General features: G+C 37.9%; 1 protein-coding gene across 1 annotated transcript in view; it reads left to right on the plus strand.

Annotated features, from left to right (window-relative positions):
- Window positions 1–12,373, plus strand: part of uvrag (UV radiation resistance associated gene) — a 105,962-nt gene extending 93,589 nt beyond the window's left edge. The window contains exons 14-15 of the mRNA XM_079862114.1: window positions 3,436–3,527; window positions 11,533–12,373. Of these exons, the coding sequence (XP_079718240.1) occupies window positions 3,436–3,527; window positions 11,533–12,250 (810 nt within the window). The 3' untranslated portion in view covers window positions 12,251–12,373. The remainder of the gene's footprint in view (window positions 1–3,435; window positions 3,528–11,532) is intronic.
- Window positions 12,374–20,668: the final 8,295 nt, after the last annotated feature.

The following is a 20,668-nucleotide window of genomic DNA, read 5'->3' on the forward strand; positions in this document are numbered from 1 at the left end:
AAGATTTTTTTAATACTTTTGAAATCTCTTATGCTCACCAAAGCTGCATTTATTGAATCAATAATATAGTAAAAACAGTAATATTGTGTAATTATATGCAATTTACTATAATTTTGTATTTTAATACAATTTAAAATGTAATTTATTCCTGTGATGACAGCTGAATTTTCAGCATCATTACTCCAGTCTTCAGTGTTACATGATCCTTCAGAAATCATTATAATATGCTGATTTCTTATTATTCAATGTTGAAAACAGTTGTGCAGCTTAATCATTTTGTGTAAACAGTGATGCATTTTGTTTTAGGATTTTTTTATAAGTAGAAAGTTCAAAAGAACAGCATTTTGAAAATGAAATTTTTGATTAGTAGTATATTTCATTTGATTCCATTAATTAAAAGTAAAAAATGTGTGATTAAAAATGTATTTATAATAGTTCTTGTTCCAAAATCTAGTGTGCTGCATGCTCCCTACTAAGGGAGCCTTTTAACCACCATGTAACCATGTATAATATCACTTTATCAAATATCACTTTGCGTTGAAGACTAAATACACAAGTGATTCAGTAAAGCTTTGTTTGCGTTTCGCTACGCTTACAGTATGATACTCAAAAAAACATGAAAAAAAAATTAACACATAAAAAAATGAACATAAAAACACATTTACACTTACAAATATCTCATTTTAATTACACTAAGCTATTTTTATTGATGCTCTTCTACATTGAATGAACTATATTTCTAATCAAGATTTCTTTGTGCTTATTTAACTTTTTTCGCAATGCATTCTGGGATTTTTTTTTTGTGTGTGTGTGTGCAAAACTTTGACCAAAACGAGTTATCTTCTGCCTGCAAAGCTAGCATTTTTCAGTTTTTGGAACAGACCCATAGACTCCTCATCAGGGAAGCTCATCAGGCAAACCGATAATGATCGTCTTCATCACCACAGAGTGAAAGCCACGTTTCCTAGCATTAGTGACGGTTCGTAAAAACATTCACGCCGAGTCAACGTTTTACGAGGGGGGCGGATTGGATTGTGTGTTTGGCTGTTCAACCATGTCCGTCCTACTTCATTTTCAGTTTCACTTTTCTGGAAACTCTCACCGACTTTTGGGTTTAATCTAATCAGTATCTTTGTCAGAGAAACACTGAACAAATATGGTTTTAGGCCGTCGGCCAGGCATAAGTGGTACACCCCGTTCTGATTCTAATACGGAATGTTGTTGCTGTTGGCACATACTTCCAAAGTCCTTTTTCCTTTTGGTCCACATGCGGATCCCAGCACATGGTCATCTGGTCAAAGCCAGAGGTGTACTTTTATCCATGAATGAATAAGGCTGTTAGTTCTGTGTGGAATTGACCATTTCATCACCAGTGGAGACTTGGAGCTGTGCCCTCTATAAAGAAACAAAAGGTAGATCCCAGGGGTCCTTTGTTGAAAAGAAACTACACATATTCACAGTGATGTCAAGTTGCTCTAGGGAGGCAAACAGAAATAGCACAATGAATACAAAGACTTGGGTATTGAAATGATGTTATACTGCTATACTGCTACTAACATTACGATATCTGCACAATACACGTGACTGACAAATAGGCATCACATTAATTTTGTTAGTTTGTTGATGTTAAAACCATGTAATCCAAATGGATGGAAGTTTTATATGCAATTCAAATACATTAAGGCCTAAATATTTTTTTAATTTATATTGGTGCTGTATCGGCCAATTTTATATTGAGTTTTACCATTTTGGGTGATAATGGATATATGTTGATAATGTATATGTAACATGCTCATTCCCCCAATTTCTGTCCAGTTTTATGAAATAAACAGTCCTTTTTTTGGCCTGCAGCAGAGCACTAGCGAACCAATGGAAATGGCTTTTGCTCCATGTTGTCATTAGTTATCACCTACTCCATTTTCCAAAGTATTTCTGTCTCTCATTTTCTCTCTCACCCCTGGTATCCCTATTGAATTCTTGGCCTTTAGGAGTGTGATCGTGGCAGCAGTATCAGTTGTAATTGAAATCACATGCGGATCATCTGTCACAGTGTTATTATGATTGATCAGGTTTTATGAAGACAAACAGAGGGTGCTGCCATGTGGCCAGATAAACCAGATGTTTGTCAAGGAGTGTCCTTAATGCATTAGTTGCCCTTGAGACCTCATGCACTTGCTTTTCAATTAAAGTAAATTGACTGCTATTGTTGTGTTTCACCTCCAAGCCAAAAGGGGTGCTGTGGTTTTCTAAAAATATTGTTACTTTTACTGTTACATGTTTAATTCTCGCTTACTGTTGGGGGACTGTTTGGATTTTGGCTCTTGGGAAAGACAGTTTTGTCAATGCCATAGTCCAGGAAGGAAGAATGTTTTTTAAGGAGAGCAAGAGAAAATCTTGCTTTTTGGGGAAGAGTTGTGGGTTTTTCCCCCCTCCCATCTTTCATTTGTTCCAGATGTGTGCCATTTCTCTCTCTCTTTCACTTCCTTTTTCTTATCTTTGTCTTTTTCCCCTCCTACATCCCATCCCCATCTGTACACACACACTCACGCTGTATTATTGTGGTTGTTGTAGTGTGTGTTGATGTTAACATGTCAGAGAGCAATGATGGCCAGTGTATTAGACTGAGCGATTGTACAAGAGGGGGAAATAAAATGTTTGAGCTTGTTAGGTCTTCTATCACAGAGATCAGTCTCGTATTTTCTTTGACAAAACATCTCATTCTTTTACTCTTTCTCTCTATCAGTGTATCTCTTCTGTAGCTCTCTCTCCTCTTCTTGTTTTCCCCTATAAAAGTGCCGTGTTATGGTATGGCACAGAATTTTTTTTTTTTTACACTGCGGCCAGTGGTTTACAAGGCTATAAATGTTTGAGATTGACACAATAATAGTCATAAATATAAATTCATTTATTTAAATGACTTATAAATGAATGTGTATTTTTTTATATATATATATTAGTTGTAAGTTAAATATGTATTAATTATGTAAAATTTATTTTATAATAAATATTTATTTGAAATGCTTTATTAGGTTGCTTTACTGGTCAGTAATAATTGTTGTGTCAATTTTGGTTATGAGTGGTTCTGGGCAGTCTGTGAACATGCCTAAACAGCTCCAGGACTGCTTTCACTCTTTAAAAAATCCTCTTTTTTTTATGACCCCATCTTTATTAAATATTAATTTGAAACTTAAGAGAACCAGGAGCTGGTTAATGTCTCCTGTCAGTGGTTCTGCAGCATGCAGACTAAATAACTTAAACATCTGCAGATGGAAATCCTTTGTGTGTGTGTGTGTGCGCAGTATGTTCACCTGTGGGGTAATGCATTAACCTGCTGCACTAGCTGATGCCATATAGTGATTGTATAGTATTCTCATCGCTCAGACAGGTGCTGATGGTTGTAACAAACATATTTCCTCTGTGTTTCTCATTCTACAGTTGAGGTACCAGCATGGGCTCTCCACCCCGGACCTACGTCAGACTTTACCCAACCTCAAAAACTTCCTAGAGCATGGACTACTTGTAAGATGGTGAGTTATAGAACATTATTATTGGTGTTTGCTAATCTGTGGACATAAATTATACCTCAATTTGTGATCAGACTTATTTTTTGTGTGGTGGTGGGTGATAAAACATAGACTTACTTTAAACGAGGGACCCAAGCCATATATAATGACTAGAATGTTATAGAGGCTTGGGAGTGGGCTCTTGTAACCAAGTAAACACTTAGTAAAAACCCAGAACATCATAACAACGGCATAGCAGCATTCTTGCAACTATATATATGTGTGTGTGTTTGTGTGTGTGTGTGTGTGTGTGTATATAGAGCTGGTAAGTCCCGCCCCTTCCGCGAACCCCACTGGACCTCTAGGTTGAAAAATCGTCAATGCAAGTGAATGGGAGAAAATAATTATTTTCTGGTCCCGTTTGAATTGTGCCATGAATGTGAACATATGTTGTCCGTGAATTTTTTATATAATTTTTCATGTAAAGAATGCTACAATTTAGCGGGTAGAAGTTTGATACGGTTAGACTTTGTGTGAGAGCACTTTGTGGACTACAACTCTTCGCTGCTTTCGACGCGTTTGAAACGTCACCACCACTAGCACACGGACACTAGCTCACGGATCCCGCTAAACATGGCTGTGTCTTTGGTGCACTTCACCGCCTTCTTTCAGGGAGAGGACAAAATCGTTGAGGTTGGCGAAAACCACGGGTAAGTCAACTTTATGGGGTGACGTCACATAGGCGACATGTAGTCTTTCTCGTTATGTCTTTTCCACAACTGCTAGCCGAAGAATCATACCATATACTGTCAAACTCGTAACATGAAAAAATATATAAAAAATTCACAGACAACATATGTTCACATTCATGGCACAATTCAAACGGGACCAGAAAATAATTATTTTCTCCCATTCACTTGCATTGACGATTTTTCAACCTAGAGGTCCAGTGGGGTTTTACGGATGGGCGGGACTTACCAGCTCTATATATATATATATATATATACAAAAAACATTTTGTTCATTTTCATATTTTCTTTACATATTTATAGTCATATTTTCCCTAGAAATTGTTTAATATTAATTATATTCATATTCATTTTCAGAAAATGTTATTAATGCCTAGCAAGAAGCTATTTTTATGATTATGTTTTCGAACTGGTAAATCATTGTATCTAAAAGGTTTATAAACAGAACATTTGCTTTCTAAATCTGGAAACTGTTGATATGCACTATGATTTACCGCTGTAGTAATACCTAGCTAGCTTGAGAAAGCAACAAAATTAGCCTTTTTTGGATCTCTCCAGCTCTTTCTTGGTTCAGTGATAGATAAACCATCTATCTGAACGTTAATTTAATAATCTTTGTTTTGAAAGGAAGGAGGCCAGCGTAAGTAAAATGCTTCAGTACCCCCACCCCGTCCCAAAAGTAAATGTTTAATGGATTGTGGAAACGCTTAAGATGGAACAGATGAAAGTATGACCTTTTGACCTTTTGAACTGTACAGAGTGGCAGGAAGTAAATGAGGAAGTGGAAGTCCGGTGAAAAGGCGGTTGCGCCGCATGGCTAAGCGAACCTGGAGGGCAGTCGTGTTGACTCGACGGTACGCTTAGAACCGTGAAAGAGCAGTTTCCATCTCCCCTGGGGAGGGGGGACCGTATACACAAACACAAAACTGCAGAACATTCCTTTCAACATCTTCCTCATATGGCCCCGCAGCCGTAAACCGTAACTTACAGCACATTGAGACCCTCTAAGAATCATGTTACGTTAAACAGATTGGCGGTCTGCTAGCGTTGACTCCTGAGTGAGTCAAACACGAGGTCTAGACTCGTTCTCCAGCGCAGGAAGCAACTCTCTGGATCCAGAGCTGAAATATGAAATATAGAGTAAATGGATTCTTTTATTTTCCGTTTGTTGCAGACTGCTTTTATTACTCTTGCATCCACTTCCTCTCCTACACTCCCTCCCCTCTCAGTTTAGATAATGTTTCCAGGGCAGGGGCCAGAGATGTGAATTATCGGCGCATAAAAATCTGCATCAGGGCAGCTGCAAGAGTTCCTTAGAGGGAAAAAGAAGGGGACGGTAATCGCAGAGAAAGCACGGGAAGAAATGGGAATGGTGGGAGTACTGCACAGGTGTACCATGAGAACTTCTGCGGATTCAGAGGAGCTCATTTTGGGAAAATATGAAGATTTATTTTGCTCTTCTTCCTTAATCCCAATGGACGTTTATATAGTAAAGGGAGATGGTGGAGTTTTCGAGACGGGCTTAATTAAATTATTTGATCTGTTCAAATTTGTTATACAAGTTGACGGTAGGAACACATACATTGCCCCCGATGTCTGAGTGTGTTCAGGAGTTTTGCACGATACATGTCTCACAACTGAATTTCTGAACAAGGGGTTATTAATATTTGATCCTTTAGCAGAACCGTTGGCTCAGATACCTGGGCTCAGCATGCGTTTCAGCTCCATTTACAGATTGGACGATAAAGTAAAGATCTTTTTTCAGGGAAAACTAACTGGTTCCAAGTTTTCAGAATAGTTTTGGGAATACACTATTTGGCACACCAAGTCTGAATGATAACACTGATACATGATCATTTCCATTATGACATTGTTAGCATATTTATTTTGAATGGAACCAAAGTAAACTGTCAGTTTGGACATTGTCTGTTCTTTACAACCCAAAGTTCAAGGTGTTGGACTATTGTGTATCTGGGTGTCAATCTAAGGTCTTATGTAACCTAATATGATGTTACCTAGGACCTTAATGCTGTGTTCCAATTGTTGGAATTTCCAACTTCCTATTTTGGAAAAAATGCTGCTAAACTCCACTTAAAGTTGGACTCAATTTTTCCAACTTGGAAACTCTAGGAAACAAATTTTGAAAAGAGTTGTGTGTATGTGATGACATAAACATGGCGGCAACAAAGGAGTTATTTGGTAAATGGTGACTTAAAATGATCAAAATTATTGAAATTAAAATGTATCAATTACTCAATTCCTACATTACAGAACTTGTTTAGCAAACTTTTGCAGAAAGAATTTAAAACACGGTAAATTCACATTTGTGTGTTTGTCACATTAAAGTCGGCATGAAGCGGAAGTTGTGATAGTCTTTTATTCCCTATTATGATGTATATCTGAGTGAAACAGCTTCGAACTGGGCCTTGATTTTGTCCATCGGTAATTGACTGGATCCGTTGGATCATTGTGGTTTGCTATTGGTCAATCTCATGTGAGTGGCAGGTTGTCCCGCCCTCACGCCAGTAAACGTCATCAGAGAAGAGAAGAGCTGTCGCTGCAAGTGGGAGGGCAAGTTATTTTGATTAAAGATTATGCAGGCACATTCAATTACAAAAAGATGAATCATTTATAAAAACACTGCAATCTTCCATAAAAAAAAAAAAGATTCGTCAATTTGATTTCATGGTGGCTTTAAAAATGTCACATTAAATAATGTTTGCTCAAGTTAAAGTCTATTAGAAATGGCTGACCACTGGAAAATGCACTGGAAAATGTAGAACTTTGTTAATGACAGGCGCTCCCGTCTGTTGAGCTTTCTGTAGGTGAAAATTGTATGCAGATTGTGCCATATCTTTTAGTTTAGTCTAAAATGTTGACATGGCAGAGTCCTGTCGAACAAGCTCAGTCTGCTTATCTCACATCTCTAACTGATCCTTTCACCATCCTGTTGCTTTTTCCCATTCAAACACTGATTGTCAGCGAGATTCAGTCTTCGCTGCCTTCCTCTGGAGCCATAATCGGTTTCATGCGTTCTGGCGGTTTCCAGTTGGAGCGGGAACAGTCTGAGATGCCAAGTAGGGAAGAAGAGCAAAACGATGAGAGAAAAAGTCACAGTTTAGAACAGTGGATGGAGTATAAGAAGAAACAGAGAGCGAAGATGGTGAAAGGCAGACGGGGGGGTGCAAGACATGGTGCCGCTGTGTTAATGACGTGTCCTGCCGAGTTCAAAACGAATATGCGAAACATTCTCTTATTTATGGCACAGGACTCTGGCAGTGCTTTAGAGGTCCTGCAGCCCCACTGTGGAGCTCTTGAGAGCGGGTAAAGACAGGGAGGCACAGGGGGGACTGTGGAAGTGAAGGGGCTGATGTGACTCAACACCCCAGGATGGAAACTCATGGGTGGGGTTGGAAGTTCTGAAGAATCTCCTGGAACTCTGATGAAAGTGCAGCACTAACACACCATAAATCTTTTTCAACCCTTCTTGTTTTTGTTTGGTTTAAATCTAAACCCTCCCACCCAATTTAGCCTATAGCGCTGGCCCAAATTCACAAGCTCCACCCATCTACAGTAAGTTCTGTAACTTGGCACCATAGGTGGATTCTTTTCCATCCATTTTGGAACATGATTCATCAAGCAACTGTTTTATTATAGATTTTCACAACACGCTTTTGCTAATCCAGGATATAAATGGCTGTCAAATAGCTTGAAGGAAGGCCTGATTCATAACAAACAATGTTTTTGGATGTCCACCCATAGTAATCCCTTAATCCTGGGTACACTTAGAAATATGTGTCCTTTCAATGTTAAAATACCTTCTCTTATGCCAGTTTAATGTGCAAACACAACTATAAATTATCTTGGTTGAAACACACTGAAACACAGGTGTCTCACATAAAATTATAAATGTATATACAATGTGTGTATATATATATATATATATATATATATATATATATATATTATATATTACAACATATAATTTTATTTCAGTTGCAGCTCACAAACAAAGTTATAGGTATTGAATCAGAGTGAAGAAATCTTGGAACTGTCCAGACAGATTTGCACAGTGGGATGAAGCTGTCTCTGTGAATAACATACTGATAGGTGTTTGTACTTACATCTGGTGGAGCGTCCCTCCATAATTCCGTCAGCATTCCTCCAGTTTTCCTTTATTCTTTACAATCCTCTCAGCCATCCCGCCAAGAAAGCATTCCGATTACAGAACTCAAAGCAGACCCCGGTCGCCATGACAACTTTAGCCATCATCCCAAGTTTCCGGTAATATTCTCCATAAAATCTCTAATCTCCATAACATGCAGGATGTGTGATCATTCCTGTCATCGTTTTGAATTTTATGTCAATAGGTAAATTAGCGCAAAGGCATTTTTGCGATGCTGCTTGACTCTGAATGAAGACCAGCCCTTCTATAATCTGAAAAAGATGCTTCTCTCAGTTTCTCGGATCCAAAAAGAACAGAAAATGTCATATTTCATTTTCCTAGTCACACCCTCAAGCGAATGAAGGAACGCTGCTCCGCTCACTTGCAAAACTATTTTTGATTACAATATAAAAGAAAATAATAGACAATTAAATTTCCAGTTATATTATTGTAATTAAATAATCGTCAATTCAAAAATGTACAATTCTATTATTATAATTACATAATAATATAATTGTCCATTTTTAGAATAGGCAATTATTATATAGTTGTAGAATTCTTTCTAATTATAAAAAGATGATACTCTTATGATTATTATTATCTGAATGTCTGCATGTATTTGTTAGTATGCTATTACGCGGACATATTTGCAGGGCCGTTAATATAATGTTTGTAGAAGAGGTGTAAGGTCTTAAGCAAACATTATTCAGACTATCTTTTTTATTTATCGTCATCCTTTTTCATTTATTTTTACTTCTCACCCAACTGTGGAGAATTTGTGGTTTCCCAAATTCCTCCTGGGTAGTTTGAGTCTGTTTCACAATAATACACACACCTCTGCCGCCGTTATTCTTCCACAGCCCCTCTGGTTCGCTCTCGGACCACCACCCATCCTCACACAGGAAGCCCTGAGATAGGTTCCCTTCTCCCTGCCAATGCTCTGCTCTTGGAGGGAGGGGAGGGGAGGGGTGGGGACAGCCTAATTGGCCCATATTAAGAGCCAAGTTTAAGTCCAATAGAAAAAAATGTGCTGCATGAAAAATATTATGACGGTTCTGGGAGATCAGTCTGGCATGCTTGAGCGCAAAAAGCCCCCTCTTCTTCTGTCCCGACTCTACCGCACAGGCGATCTTTAGCCCCACACCATCCACCAGCACACACCGGCCCCTTGCTCTTGATTAAGAGTTGCGGTTTGACACATGTTTAGAGGAACTCATTTATAAGGGGAAGCACTGTGTAACAAATAGCCTCCTGCTCCAAACAAAAAATGCTTTATTTTTCCCTGCTAGGGGGGGTATGACGTCTAAACACTTGGCTAGATGGAGCCCATATGTTTTACATATCTACATAACACATGCATAAGTTGGTTGTTAGACAGTATTTAAGATATTTTAAAATAACCAGCTTTTTATTATAATCTGTAATCATATATATAAATGATTTTAGTCTAAGAGATGGAGTTCAACGACAATCAGAGGTCGTCTTTGATTGACCATAGCCGACACATTTTTGAACGCCACCCTAATGCTTTGCAGATACGTCTGACTGCTGTTTTGAAATGCTATGGTTTTGCTCACAGTAACATTTCATTTGGAACATCTCTCTCAATTTCACATCTGAAAACTGGATCTAATTACGTGCCGAGCGGTCTGAGTGCAAGAAGAATCATTTGGGAAATCGAATATATACGGTACACGACACGCCATGGTCAACCATTAGATGTTTGTTTTCAGTGAACTGATGAGGAATTTGGGAGCATGTTTCTTTGCTTATTCTTGGTAATGAAATTCATTGTTGCGGTTGGACAACATTAAAGCTGCCATATAGCAATGCAGCCTGTCCAGACACACAGGAATAAAACCGCATATCTCTCCGCCACACATACTGTACGGCTTTGAGTGAATATCCTCACTGCCGCAATGAAGACACAAAAACATACGGACAATAGATCACATTGTATATCGCCTACGATTGAAAAAAAAACAATGTGAAAGAAATAACTATACATCCATTAACATTTCAAACAGTATGTTACGTTTCAACGAGTGGTATCCAGTTGTCATCTCGGAAATAAAGCAGTTTCTTTACCTTTTAAATCCATTTTTTGTGTAAAAATATTTTTTTTCTCATAAGCAAATGGAAAGTAAATTTAAATGAATTGCATTATGAGACTCACATTTTATGTGAGTGTTAACAGTTTACATTTATCCATTTTAATTATAAAGGAAATGAACTGCTTAGTGAATTTTTAAAATGGCACTTTAGGTACACTACCATTCAAAGGTCGGTTTTTAAAGTTTTTAAAAAACATTTTTTTGTTAGAAACTTGTTCTCACAAAGACTGCATTTATTTGATCAAAAATATAATAAAAACAGTTACAATGTGAAATATGTGTACAATTCAATATATTTATTCCAAAGATGACAAAGATTATTTTTCAGCATCATTACTCCAGTCACTCTAATATGCTGATTTGGTGGTCAAGAAATATTTCTTATTATTATCAAAGTTAAAAACAGATTTGCTGCTTAATATTCTTGTAAAAAATATAATGCATTTTTTCAGGATTCTTTGATGAATGCAAAAAAAGAAATATTTTGTAACATTATCAATGTAAAACATTTGAATGTATCTATGGGGTATTTTACCTTGAGCCTGACATGCTATTCTTTTTTTGTTAATATAAGATAACGAGACAGTTTTTGCATGTGCATGGTGCTTCTTGTATAACTTTGCAGCTTGTTGCAGCTCTCTGTGAAACCTTGTGAAGGATGACTAATCTTATACAATTGTTTTACTTTCTAGACGTCATATTTCAGATGATGTATGTAGTCCAACAGCTGTGTGTGTTTTAGGGGGGTGCGAGTGTATTTGTTTGAGTGTGTGTGTGAGGTTGAGGATCAGAGACTCTTGCTGAGCTCTCCCAGGCTCTGGATGTGTATAAATGAATTATGGGATGATCCATCAGCAACAAAGAGCTCCACTGACATCAGCATCTTCACACTCTCGAGTTTCTTTCCCATCTCTCGATTTCTTGCTCTCCCGATTCTGAAGCGAATTAAAGGTGATGGAAAATCATAACTGTATGCCTCTGTTTCTGTTCTTCTCTCTTAGTGACAGGCACCATGTCTCCATGTCCATCCCCGTCCCTCTGAAGTCTCATCTCAGCGTTTCCACCGCATCCGAAGTGGGATTTCCAACCCTCTCTAGTTCCCCTGAACGGGACGTCCAGAAGCGGTCTGGCTCGGATGCGGATAAACAGAAATACCGAACCCCTCCGCCTAGTTACAACACCACTATGGCACAACCTGATCCCATGACCACTCCGGAGATTCCATCAGCGCCGTCCACGGAGATTGCGAGCGTGGAAGTAGGTAAGACTGTAGAAACACATGGGGATGGAGAGACTGTTCCCGAGGCACTTACGGAGAAACCTCTGGAAGTACCTACAGACATAGCCAGTACATTACTGTCTGACTCCTCACCTCAGCACGCAGGGGCCATGAACGGCTCGGCCGTGCCCAGCGGGGGTATGGGATTGGGTGTTGCGAGCGGAAGTGAGCTGTGCTGCTCCGTAGAGCAGGCGGAGGAGATTATGGGCACTGAAGCCACGGGGCTGGGATTGGGACTAGGTTTAGGGTTGGGATTGGGAGGCGGCGCCAGACTGGACGATTACCCATGCATCCCCGTGGAGCACGCCATCGCAGTCGAGTGCGACGAGCAGGTTTTGGGAGAGTTCGACGCCGCCGGGATCGAGGAGGTCTCGCGGCGCATCTATGCACTAGAGAACATGTCTAGCTTCCGAAGGCCTCGGAAGAACTCTGAAAAATAACTGGGATACAGGACGTGGCCCTGGAAAAACGGGTCAGAGAGTGACGGGTGTCCAAGTTGGTTGGTGACACAAGGCTGAGCCTGCGTAATATTTCACCCTGACTGCAACAAGTATAGACATTACATAAAGAAATATATTATTATTAATATTGTTATAATAATCATTAATATTATTAGGAAATATCTGGAATATTGACCAATTTGCACTTCTCAAAGCATTTCTATAATCCTTTAAAGTGAAATAAAGAGAATGTTTGTGGTTGAAATGCGTGCTGGACGTCTTTCTGGGTGAATGGATGCGCAGTCTTAATGAGATAGTTCAACCAAAAATGAAAATTCTGTCATCATTTATTCACCCTAATGTCGTTCCAAACCTGTGTGACTTTCATTCCTTTGTAAAGTCAAAATAAAAGTCAACTGGATTCATCCAGTGGTGTTTTTGGACCCAGTGTTTGTTGCAAACTTGTCACTTTTCGGTGAAAGGTGTGATTCATTTGACTCGGCACAGAACAAAATTGTCTGAGCACAAAATTTAGGAAATCCATGAATATTAGTAAACAATATTTTTTACATAGTATTTAGTAAAATAAAATAATAATAATTATTATTAGTAGTAAATCGTGGGAATGAATCGTTAAACTGTTGCCACGGTATACATATTCATGTGCGGGGCTCCGTACTTAAATATATTCCTTTATTAGTTTGTTTAATTTAATTTAATAAAATAAATAGATTTAAATGGCAATAATAATATTTATTATCATTAATTATATATTCATTTTGAACGGGTCGCAAAAACAACAGCTTGAATGTGGCCTGAGGCAATTAATGTAGAGATTAAAAAAAATTCAAACTATAAATGGTCTAGATTGAGTTTTTTCCCTATATCCTTGTGCTCAAGCAAATATTGATCAGCATGCTAATATTAAAACATTTTTTAAAAGTTAAAAATCACTTGAGACACTTTTCAGAATGTCTCCTTTTGTGTTCCAAAGAAGAAAAAGTAGGTATGGAACAACATGATGGTGATTCAATTATGACAGAATTTTCATTTTTGGGTGAACTATCCCTTTAAATGCCACGCAGTGTTACAACGGGAGCTCTGGTCCACCCGGATCAACCTGAGAGCAAACCCTGATATATACCAGGCCATGCGGCGGGAGGAATGGCTGTTGGTCAGGGTGGGCGGAAAGGGCGAGGAATGCCCGTGTGCCAATGACACCCTTTCTCATGCTGCACACCCGAGTCCTGCCTCAAGAAGATGAAAAACATGCACGCACATATTGCGCAATCTCAGTTTTTTTCCCAGTCTGACCGTTGCGAGACCTTGTATTCTCTCTGATTTATTCACCCAGAATTATAAAATCCTGACAGCTGTGCTTCACACACAGTTTGATGCCTTGTCAACACTGGATGTGAGTGGCACATCACCACCTAACAAATCTCAATAGCTCCTATTGTAACCAACAAATCTGTCTACACTTGAAGTGTTCATTGTGTCGCATTGTTGACGGCCCGTTTTTATTTTTGCACCCAATTCTCAAATTTTTTTTTTTTTTTTCCAACATATTTTTGTTACAGGCTTTTGCCCGTTTCTATTTTTTTTTTTTTTTTGTGCTGTACAGCCACTCCAGCTTTGTTTCCCATCTGTTTAATCTAAATAAATCAAATTCATGAATTAATTTAAATCATCTTTTGTCTTTTAAACATATAAATAAGCAGTTGTAACAATGTCTAAAATTGTTTTGTTCTTCTAAAAATAACCTATACAAAGTAAAATGGCATACCTATGTGGAAACATGCGACATCAGTCACTTTCAGAATAGACATGGTGTAAAAGATCTAGATTACCATGGGCTTAAACAACAGCTTCATGGTTGCGAGACCTTTATTCTAAAACTAACTTTTTCCTTGAAGGTGCTTTAATGTCAATGATCTTTCCCACTGTATACAGTTATTCAGCTATTAGAAAAACCAAAATACAAATGATGTGCACTGCATACTGTTGAAGAGGAGCAGGATGGCCGTTCCTCTGTATTCACTGCAGTTTTGTCTCGATTATGGCATTATTCCTCAATGTTTTGTCTTGCACACTACTCTTCAATGTAATTTCCTCTAAAAAACAATATTCATCCATCTGCACAGCTTTTAAAAGCCATTTGTGTGTGTGTTTTTCCCTAAGCAGTATTTAATTCTTATATTTATAATTTGGTGTCCTTTTATTCTAATCTGCTTTTCAGGTATACACAAGAGTCCTCTTCCATAAGAATCACATCATGAATGTAATAAACACTCTTAAGAAAAGGACTAAGTTGTCGGGAAGGACTAGTAATGGTTGACTTTTACATAATTTCATCCTGGCCTGAAACCCTTGTTTGATTTCCTGTCTCTTTTAGATTTTCTTTGAATGACTGTTGATACATGATGTATTTAAGACAAATACAAAGAAATTTGTTTCCATAAATTGCTGTGACACTGTACATATACTTTTGTATGAAAGGTGTTTTATTAAAGACCAGTTAAATGATATGACTTTGAGCAGTTCAAGTTTTTCATTATTTTCTTCTCACCTCTTTTTGTCTCTACATCTGGTCTATATATGGCGGGAACTTACAGTAAGAGAGCTGTGCATAAACAGTTGCCCACAAACTCCAATGAACTGAAGCAATGTTGCTAAATCCATTAACAACGATGTGAGAGACTGATAACGTCATGCAGAAAATAATAACTTCAAGCTATTGCTGCTAAAGGTGGTTCTACAAGCTGTTATATATAAATATTAAAATGTTAAATATTAAAAAAGATAAGTGTACTTGGCACAGATTGGTTCTTCTAACGCTATGGCATTAACCAATCAGATGTACTTCCATGTAATCATATATTTTATACCCTAGCCTGTGGTTGCCCTTCTGCGCGATAATGAAAATTTCTGTTTACCCCTCCTCCTCCCCAGCACCACCTGTAGAGATCTGCTACAGGAGATTCCTGCAGCACCATGTCCTTTATTTATGTTATTTTAACTAAACTGAACAAATTATTGTATTTGCTCAGCAGATCTCGTCCGTAAAAATCAAGCAGTTGTACATTCTATGCCATGTGCCAGTAAATGCTGGTTAAAAAATATTCACTCCTGAGAGTTGTCATGACTGAAAAAAAAACAAACAAAAAAAACACACATATATATATATATATATATATATATGCATGTTTGTGTAGTATATGTATATATAATGTATGTGTATGTTTGCCTACAGAACAACCACTGGCTCTGCTCCCTTTTACCTAAACTCATTACTTTAGACTTGCGTGCCATCCAGAAACTTGCGCTCTGCAAGTGAACGTCGTCTTGTGGTGCCATCTCAAAGAGGCACAAAATCTCTTTCTCAGACCTTTACCTTGACTGTTCTCTGCTGGTGGAATGATCTGCCCAACTCAACTCGAGAACATCCGTACATCCGTAGCCATTTTCAAGAAACGGCTGAAGACACATCTTTTTCGCCAACACTTGATCCATTAATACTAACATTTTCTCTTCTATTATATATCTATTTATATGTACTGCGTTAGATTAAACTGATAAGGGTCATAGCACTTGCATATTGTTGTCCTATTATTAGTTTAACTGCTTCTATTGTTCTCATTTGTAAGTCGCTTTGGATAAAAGCGTCTACTAAATGAATAAATGTAATGTATATGTATAATTATATGTAGTAATTTGTATATATTTATTTCATATATTTGTATGTAGTATATTTTAACATATACATATACGGTCTGTCAATTGATTACATTTGTTTAAATTCTATTTAATTCTGTTTAAGCCCTATAAATAATCTATTATGTGTGATTCTGTGGCAGATATAATCATTTGGTGCTGTTGTTCTCACAGAGTGCTGCTACTTTAATAAATCGCTCTGCAGGAGACGCCTAATGTGAACACGACCACAGATAAACAGTGTTCTGTCTCCCAAGACAGAGGAGCTGTGGAGTGAAGACTCTTTCAGACTCGTCCCTGTCCTTCTGGATAGCTAATCCACTGCAGGTGTGAGGAATTCTGGGATTGAAGGCAGATCTAGCAGTTGGCTTCGCTGGAAAATCACGTCACCCCATCTTAGAGGCAGCAGAGAAGCAGGTGACGGCACCGCCACGGCAACAGAATTGCTGGAATGTGTGAATGTGTCTGATGTATTATTATGGGATAGGGAGACCGCATTAGAAAACTTCTTGAACTTTTCATGCCGTCATAAGAGTGTCACTGATTTGGCACAGCTGAAACTGACAGAGTCTGGTTCGACTCCTGTTTGAGGCTGTATGTTCATCTCTTTTTGAAAAATTAATTTTTTGAATTTTTTTTTTTGTATACATTCCGAGATTTTGATCAAATAAAAACATTTTCACACAAAATCAGAATACAAAACAAGTGCAACATGCAAAAACTATACTCTATATAAAACAAACCATTGCAAAAGACATTATGAAGCTCATTTTTGTTGTTTAGCTTAAAGGGTTAGTTCACCCAAAAATGAAAATGCTGTCATTAATTACTCACCCTCATGTCATTCCAAACCCGTAAGACGGGTTCATCTTCAGAACACAAATTAAGATATTTTTTATGAAATCCTGGAGCTTTCTGACCCCCCCCCCCATAATCTGCAATGGTATTACCACTTTCAAGGCCCATAAAGTAAAGACATTGTTAAAATAGTCCATGTGACTACAGTGGTTCAAACTTAATGTTATGAAGTGACGAGAATGACTTTTTGTGCGCAAAACCCCCCCAAAATAATGACTTTATTGAACAATTTCTTCTCTTCCGTGTCAGTCTCTGATGTTGTTCACATTGTAAACGCAGTGCAATGCCTCAAGGATCTACGTCAGAATCCAAGGCTCAATATTGGCCGGCTCCTGCCTCAGCACCACACGCAAGCATCGTGTTTCTCGTGAAAAGCATCAGAGACTCACACGGAAGAGAAGAAATTGTTGAATAAAGTTGTTATTTTTGTTGTTTTTTGCACATAAAAAGTTTTCTCATCACTTTTGGGTGAATTAACCCTTTAACTTCTTTTGCCATCTGAACTTTCAGAAAAAGACAAAACTTGGTATCTGACAGTGTGAATTTTATACCTCCATGTTGTTTGGTTGCAACAAATTTGGCGTGAAAAGACCTAGAGACTGCCATGTTAACGCAGTGTAGCTCTTTCTTGTTGAATGCGTTCTTGATCCGCTGTATGTTAATTCAGCTCATTTGTGTGTTGCAGTGAAATCAGTCCAGTCAGTGTGTGCGTCTGCTCTTCTGTTCCTCATCAACAGCACCTCACAAAAGCGTCCAGCACCCAATGGCCCCAGAGACGCACTGCATGCTCAGCCTGTGCACGATACTGTTAAAACCTATATTTGGATTACAACTGAACAATAACCCTCTACAACAGACTCCCCATAACACCTCTACATGATGGCAGTGTGGTGTGAAAAGGGAATTGTTGAGAAGTTTCAAATTCAAAGTAGCAGGGTGCTTTAAGATTTTTGTGTTCTTTCAACAACCGTTAATAATTGTCATTAGTAATGCTACTTCGTTTAGCCAATTTGAATTTGCTCAGCCAAATTCAGTGTCTCAGCCAAATTCAAGGCAACAAAAATGTCTAATCATTGTAATCATTTATATAGTTTTATATGACACTTGATGTAAAGTCTAAAAAAATATATATATTTATTTAATATTAACAAAGTAGGCCTATATTTAATTTTTATTATTAAATATTTATAGAATATAATTTTTTATTAATTAATTAATTTAATTTATCTTTTACTTTTTGACAGAAAGTTGTATTGCATAATTTTTCATGCTAATGCAGTTCAACAAGGTGGTTTACACCGCGCTCTCTCATCTCGTATGTTGTCTCGTTTTGGTACCTAAATCAAAAATTCAGCTGTAATTAACACTCAAAATTCTATTTTATGTTGTTATCGAATCACAGCTGAATTTTGGATTTAATTTTTCATGTTGCAATGCAAGCTGAAAATGAATGACAGCTCTGTTAGGATAATTGGGACAACATTTGGATCAATATTGTTGGTCTAATATGTGTTTTGATGTAAAAAAAAAAAAAAAAGCTATTTCAATATCTGTGACTTAAAGGATTGTTCACCCAAAAATGAAAATTCTGTAATTAATTACTCACCCTTCATATCGTTTTGTTCATCTTCGTAACACAAATTAAGATCGTTTTTGATGAAATCGGAGAGATTTCTGTCCTTCCATAGACAGCTACGCAGCTACTGTAACACTTTGACGCTTCAAAAAGTTTGTGAAACTAATCAATAAGAATCGAGCGGTTGAGTTCGAATCCACAACCGCTTTATATGATGAACAGTTTTAATTTAGGGTTTTATTCACATATAAACATTGATCAGCAAACATAAACAGAAGATCAACCGAACCTGCTTCACGCACAAGAAGAAACCTCTTGCTGAAGCTCAAACGTGCTGTGTAACATGAGAATGAACCTCATTGGTTCTTGCTGAAGCTCAAACGTGCTGCGTAACACGAGAATTAACCTCATTGGTTCTCACACGTCAAACGAACATGCTTGAGCTTCCGTTTACCACGTTTATGTGTGAATAAAAGGCTAAATCTAAATCTGTTCATCATATAAAGCGATCGAGTCTCTTCAGAAAATTTGGACTAAACCGCTCAATTAATTTGGATTCGTTTTACAATCTCTTTATGAACTTTTTGAAGCATCAAAATGGTAGTTGCGTAGCTGTCATTGGAGGGACAGAAAGCTAGACCTTCATTTGTGTGCCAAGATGAACTAAAGTCTTATTGATTTGGAACATGAGGGTCAGTAATTAATGACAGAATTTTCCTTTTTGGGTGAACTAACACTTTAAATTGCTTGTTTTACAGTGTGGCTCGTTATGTTGGTTATCCCTGTGTCATTAGCCAAGCCAAATAACCAAGAACACGAAGTCAGACATGTTGGACATGAAAATTTATGTTGGCAGTAAATGCTTGATTTTTGAAACAATACATTTTCTTATGATGCATCTGCTAATTTTATGACTCCACATCTGCATGCTGCAATCTATTAATATATATTGACTAGTTTGCATTTAAGTGCCTCAAAGTCTCCTAGTCTTATTGAAGACTCCATCCAATCAGCTGTCACCGCCGTTACGGCTCCCAAAAGAACAAATCACTTCTCGAAAGCTCTTGGCATTCTGGATGTGTTACGCAGTTAAGCCTCATTGCTTAAAAAACACATCATGTTTTTATTCAAAAGCCTTAATGAGACTGAACTTTGCTTGTTCTCTCTGTCTCTCTGCGGTCTCATGTTTGGCCTCTTGAAATGCATTTGAGTGGAACGGATATTACTGGATCAATATCAGTATTTAATTTGGACCGATTTGGGGCACGTAAGCTCCAAAAAGAATAACAGTCAGGTGACCATGACCGCCGCTCCGCGACCTCTGCTGGAAACGAGCGCTTTGGACACAATGGCCTGAGACTGACGTCAACTCGAATTACACCCTGACAAGCTCAAGTTCACATTTTGTGTTAAATTAACACTTTTACACTATATGTGGTTTTCTATAATTACCTTTAAGCAGGTGCCGATGACGTAACTGACACCAGACGTAAGAGTGGGCAACATGGAAAACTCCCTAAGTTACAAAAGACTAACCTTTGTTTAACAATGGGTAACAAAATCATCCCTCTCATAACGGCAAAGGCGGATCATATTTGCAGCATATTCCTTTGTGTTTGAAATTTGGATGTATATGTTATCTTAGACCATGTGTGGATGTTTCTTTGTCTGTTTCCTGCATTATTTGTGACTAGCGCTCCATCTGTCATCTCCTTTCTCCTATTCTGTTCTTATTTCAGTGATTTTCTCCTTTCTCCTCTAGCCATCGGGGGCTGTTATAGGTCAGAATGCTTTTGTGTAATACAGAATGACTGTGCAGCTCGGCCGCTAGCCTGAACAAATCCAGCATCACTTAGCAAGGGCGGTTAGTAACACCTAATGCTTCATGCCAACAAGCCGAAGGACAATCTCTGAATTAAAGATTGGTTTGATACGCTGGTCTGCAAGTTCCATGACTTCAGTACATTTACATGTAGCCTACTTTCAATGTATGAGTTTCCACCGCTATATACACTCTCTCCAAACTTCCCGCTTTTCACTGCGTGCAAAACAGTAGTACGCAGTAAGCACCAAACAATGAGAATGATTTTGAGCGTAAGAAAGCCAATTGGTCAAAATATGTAGCAAAACATAATCTCCAAATACATCTGCATATACCTGCGCTTGCTCTGTCTAATGCGCTTCTTAATGCTGGATCGTTCAAAACAAATACCGGAACACAAAAATCCAAAATCTGACATTTTCCGGATCAGGATCTGGTGTTGTGCCGA

This window comes from Squalius cephalus (genome assembly GCF_949319135.1).
Source record: "Squalius cephalus genome assembly, chromosome: 24".
NCBI classification, from domain to species: Eukaryota; Metazoa; Chordata; class Actinopteri; order Cypriniformes; family Leuciscidae; genus Squalius; species Squalius cephalus.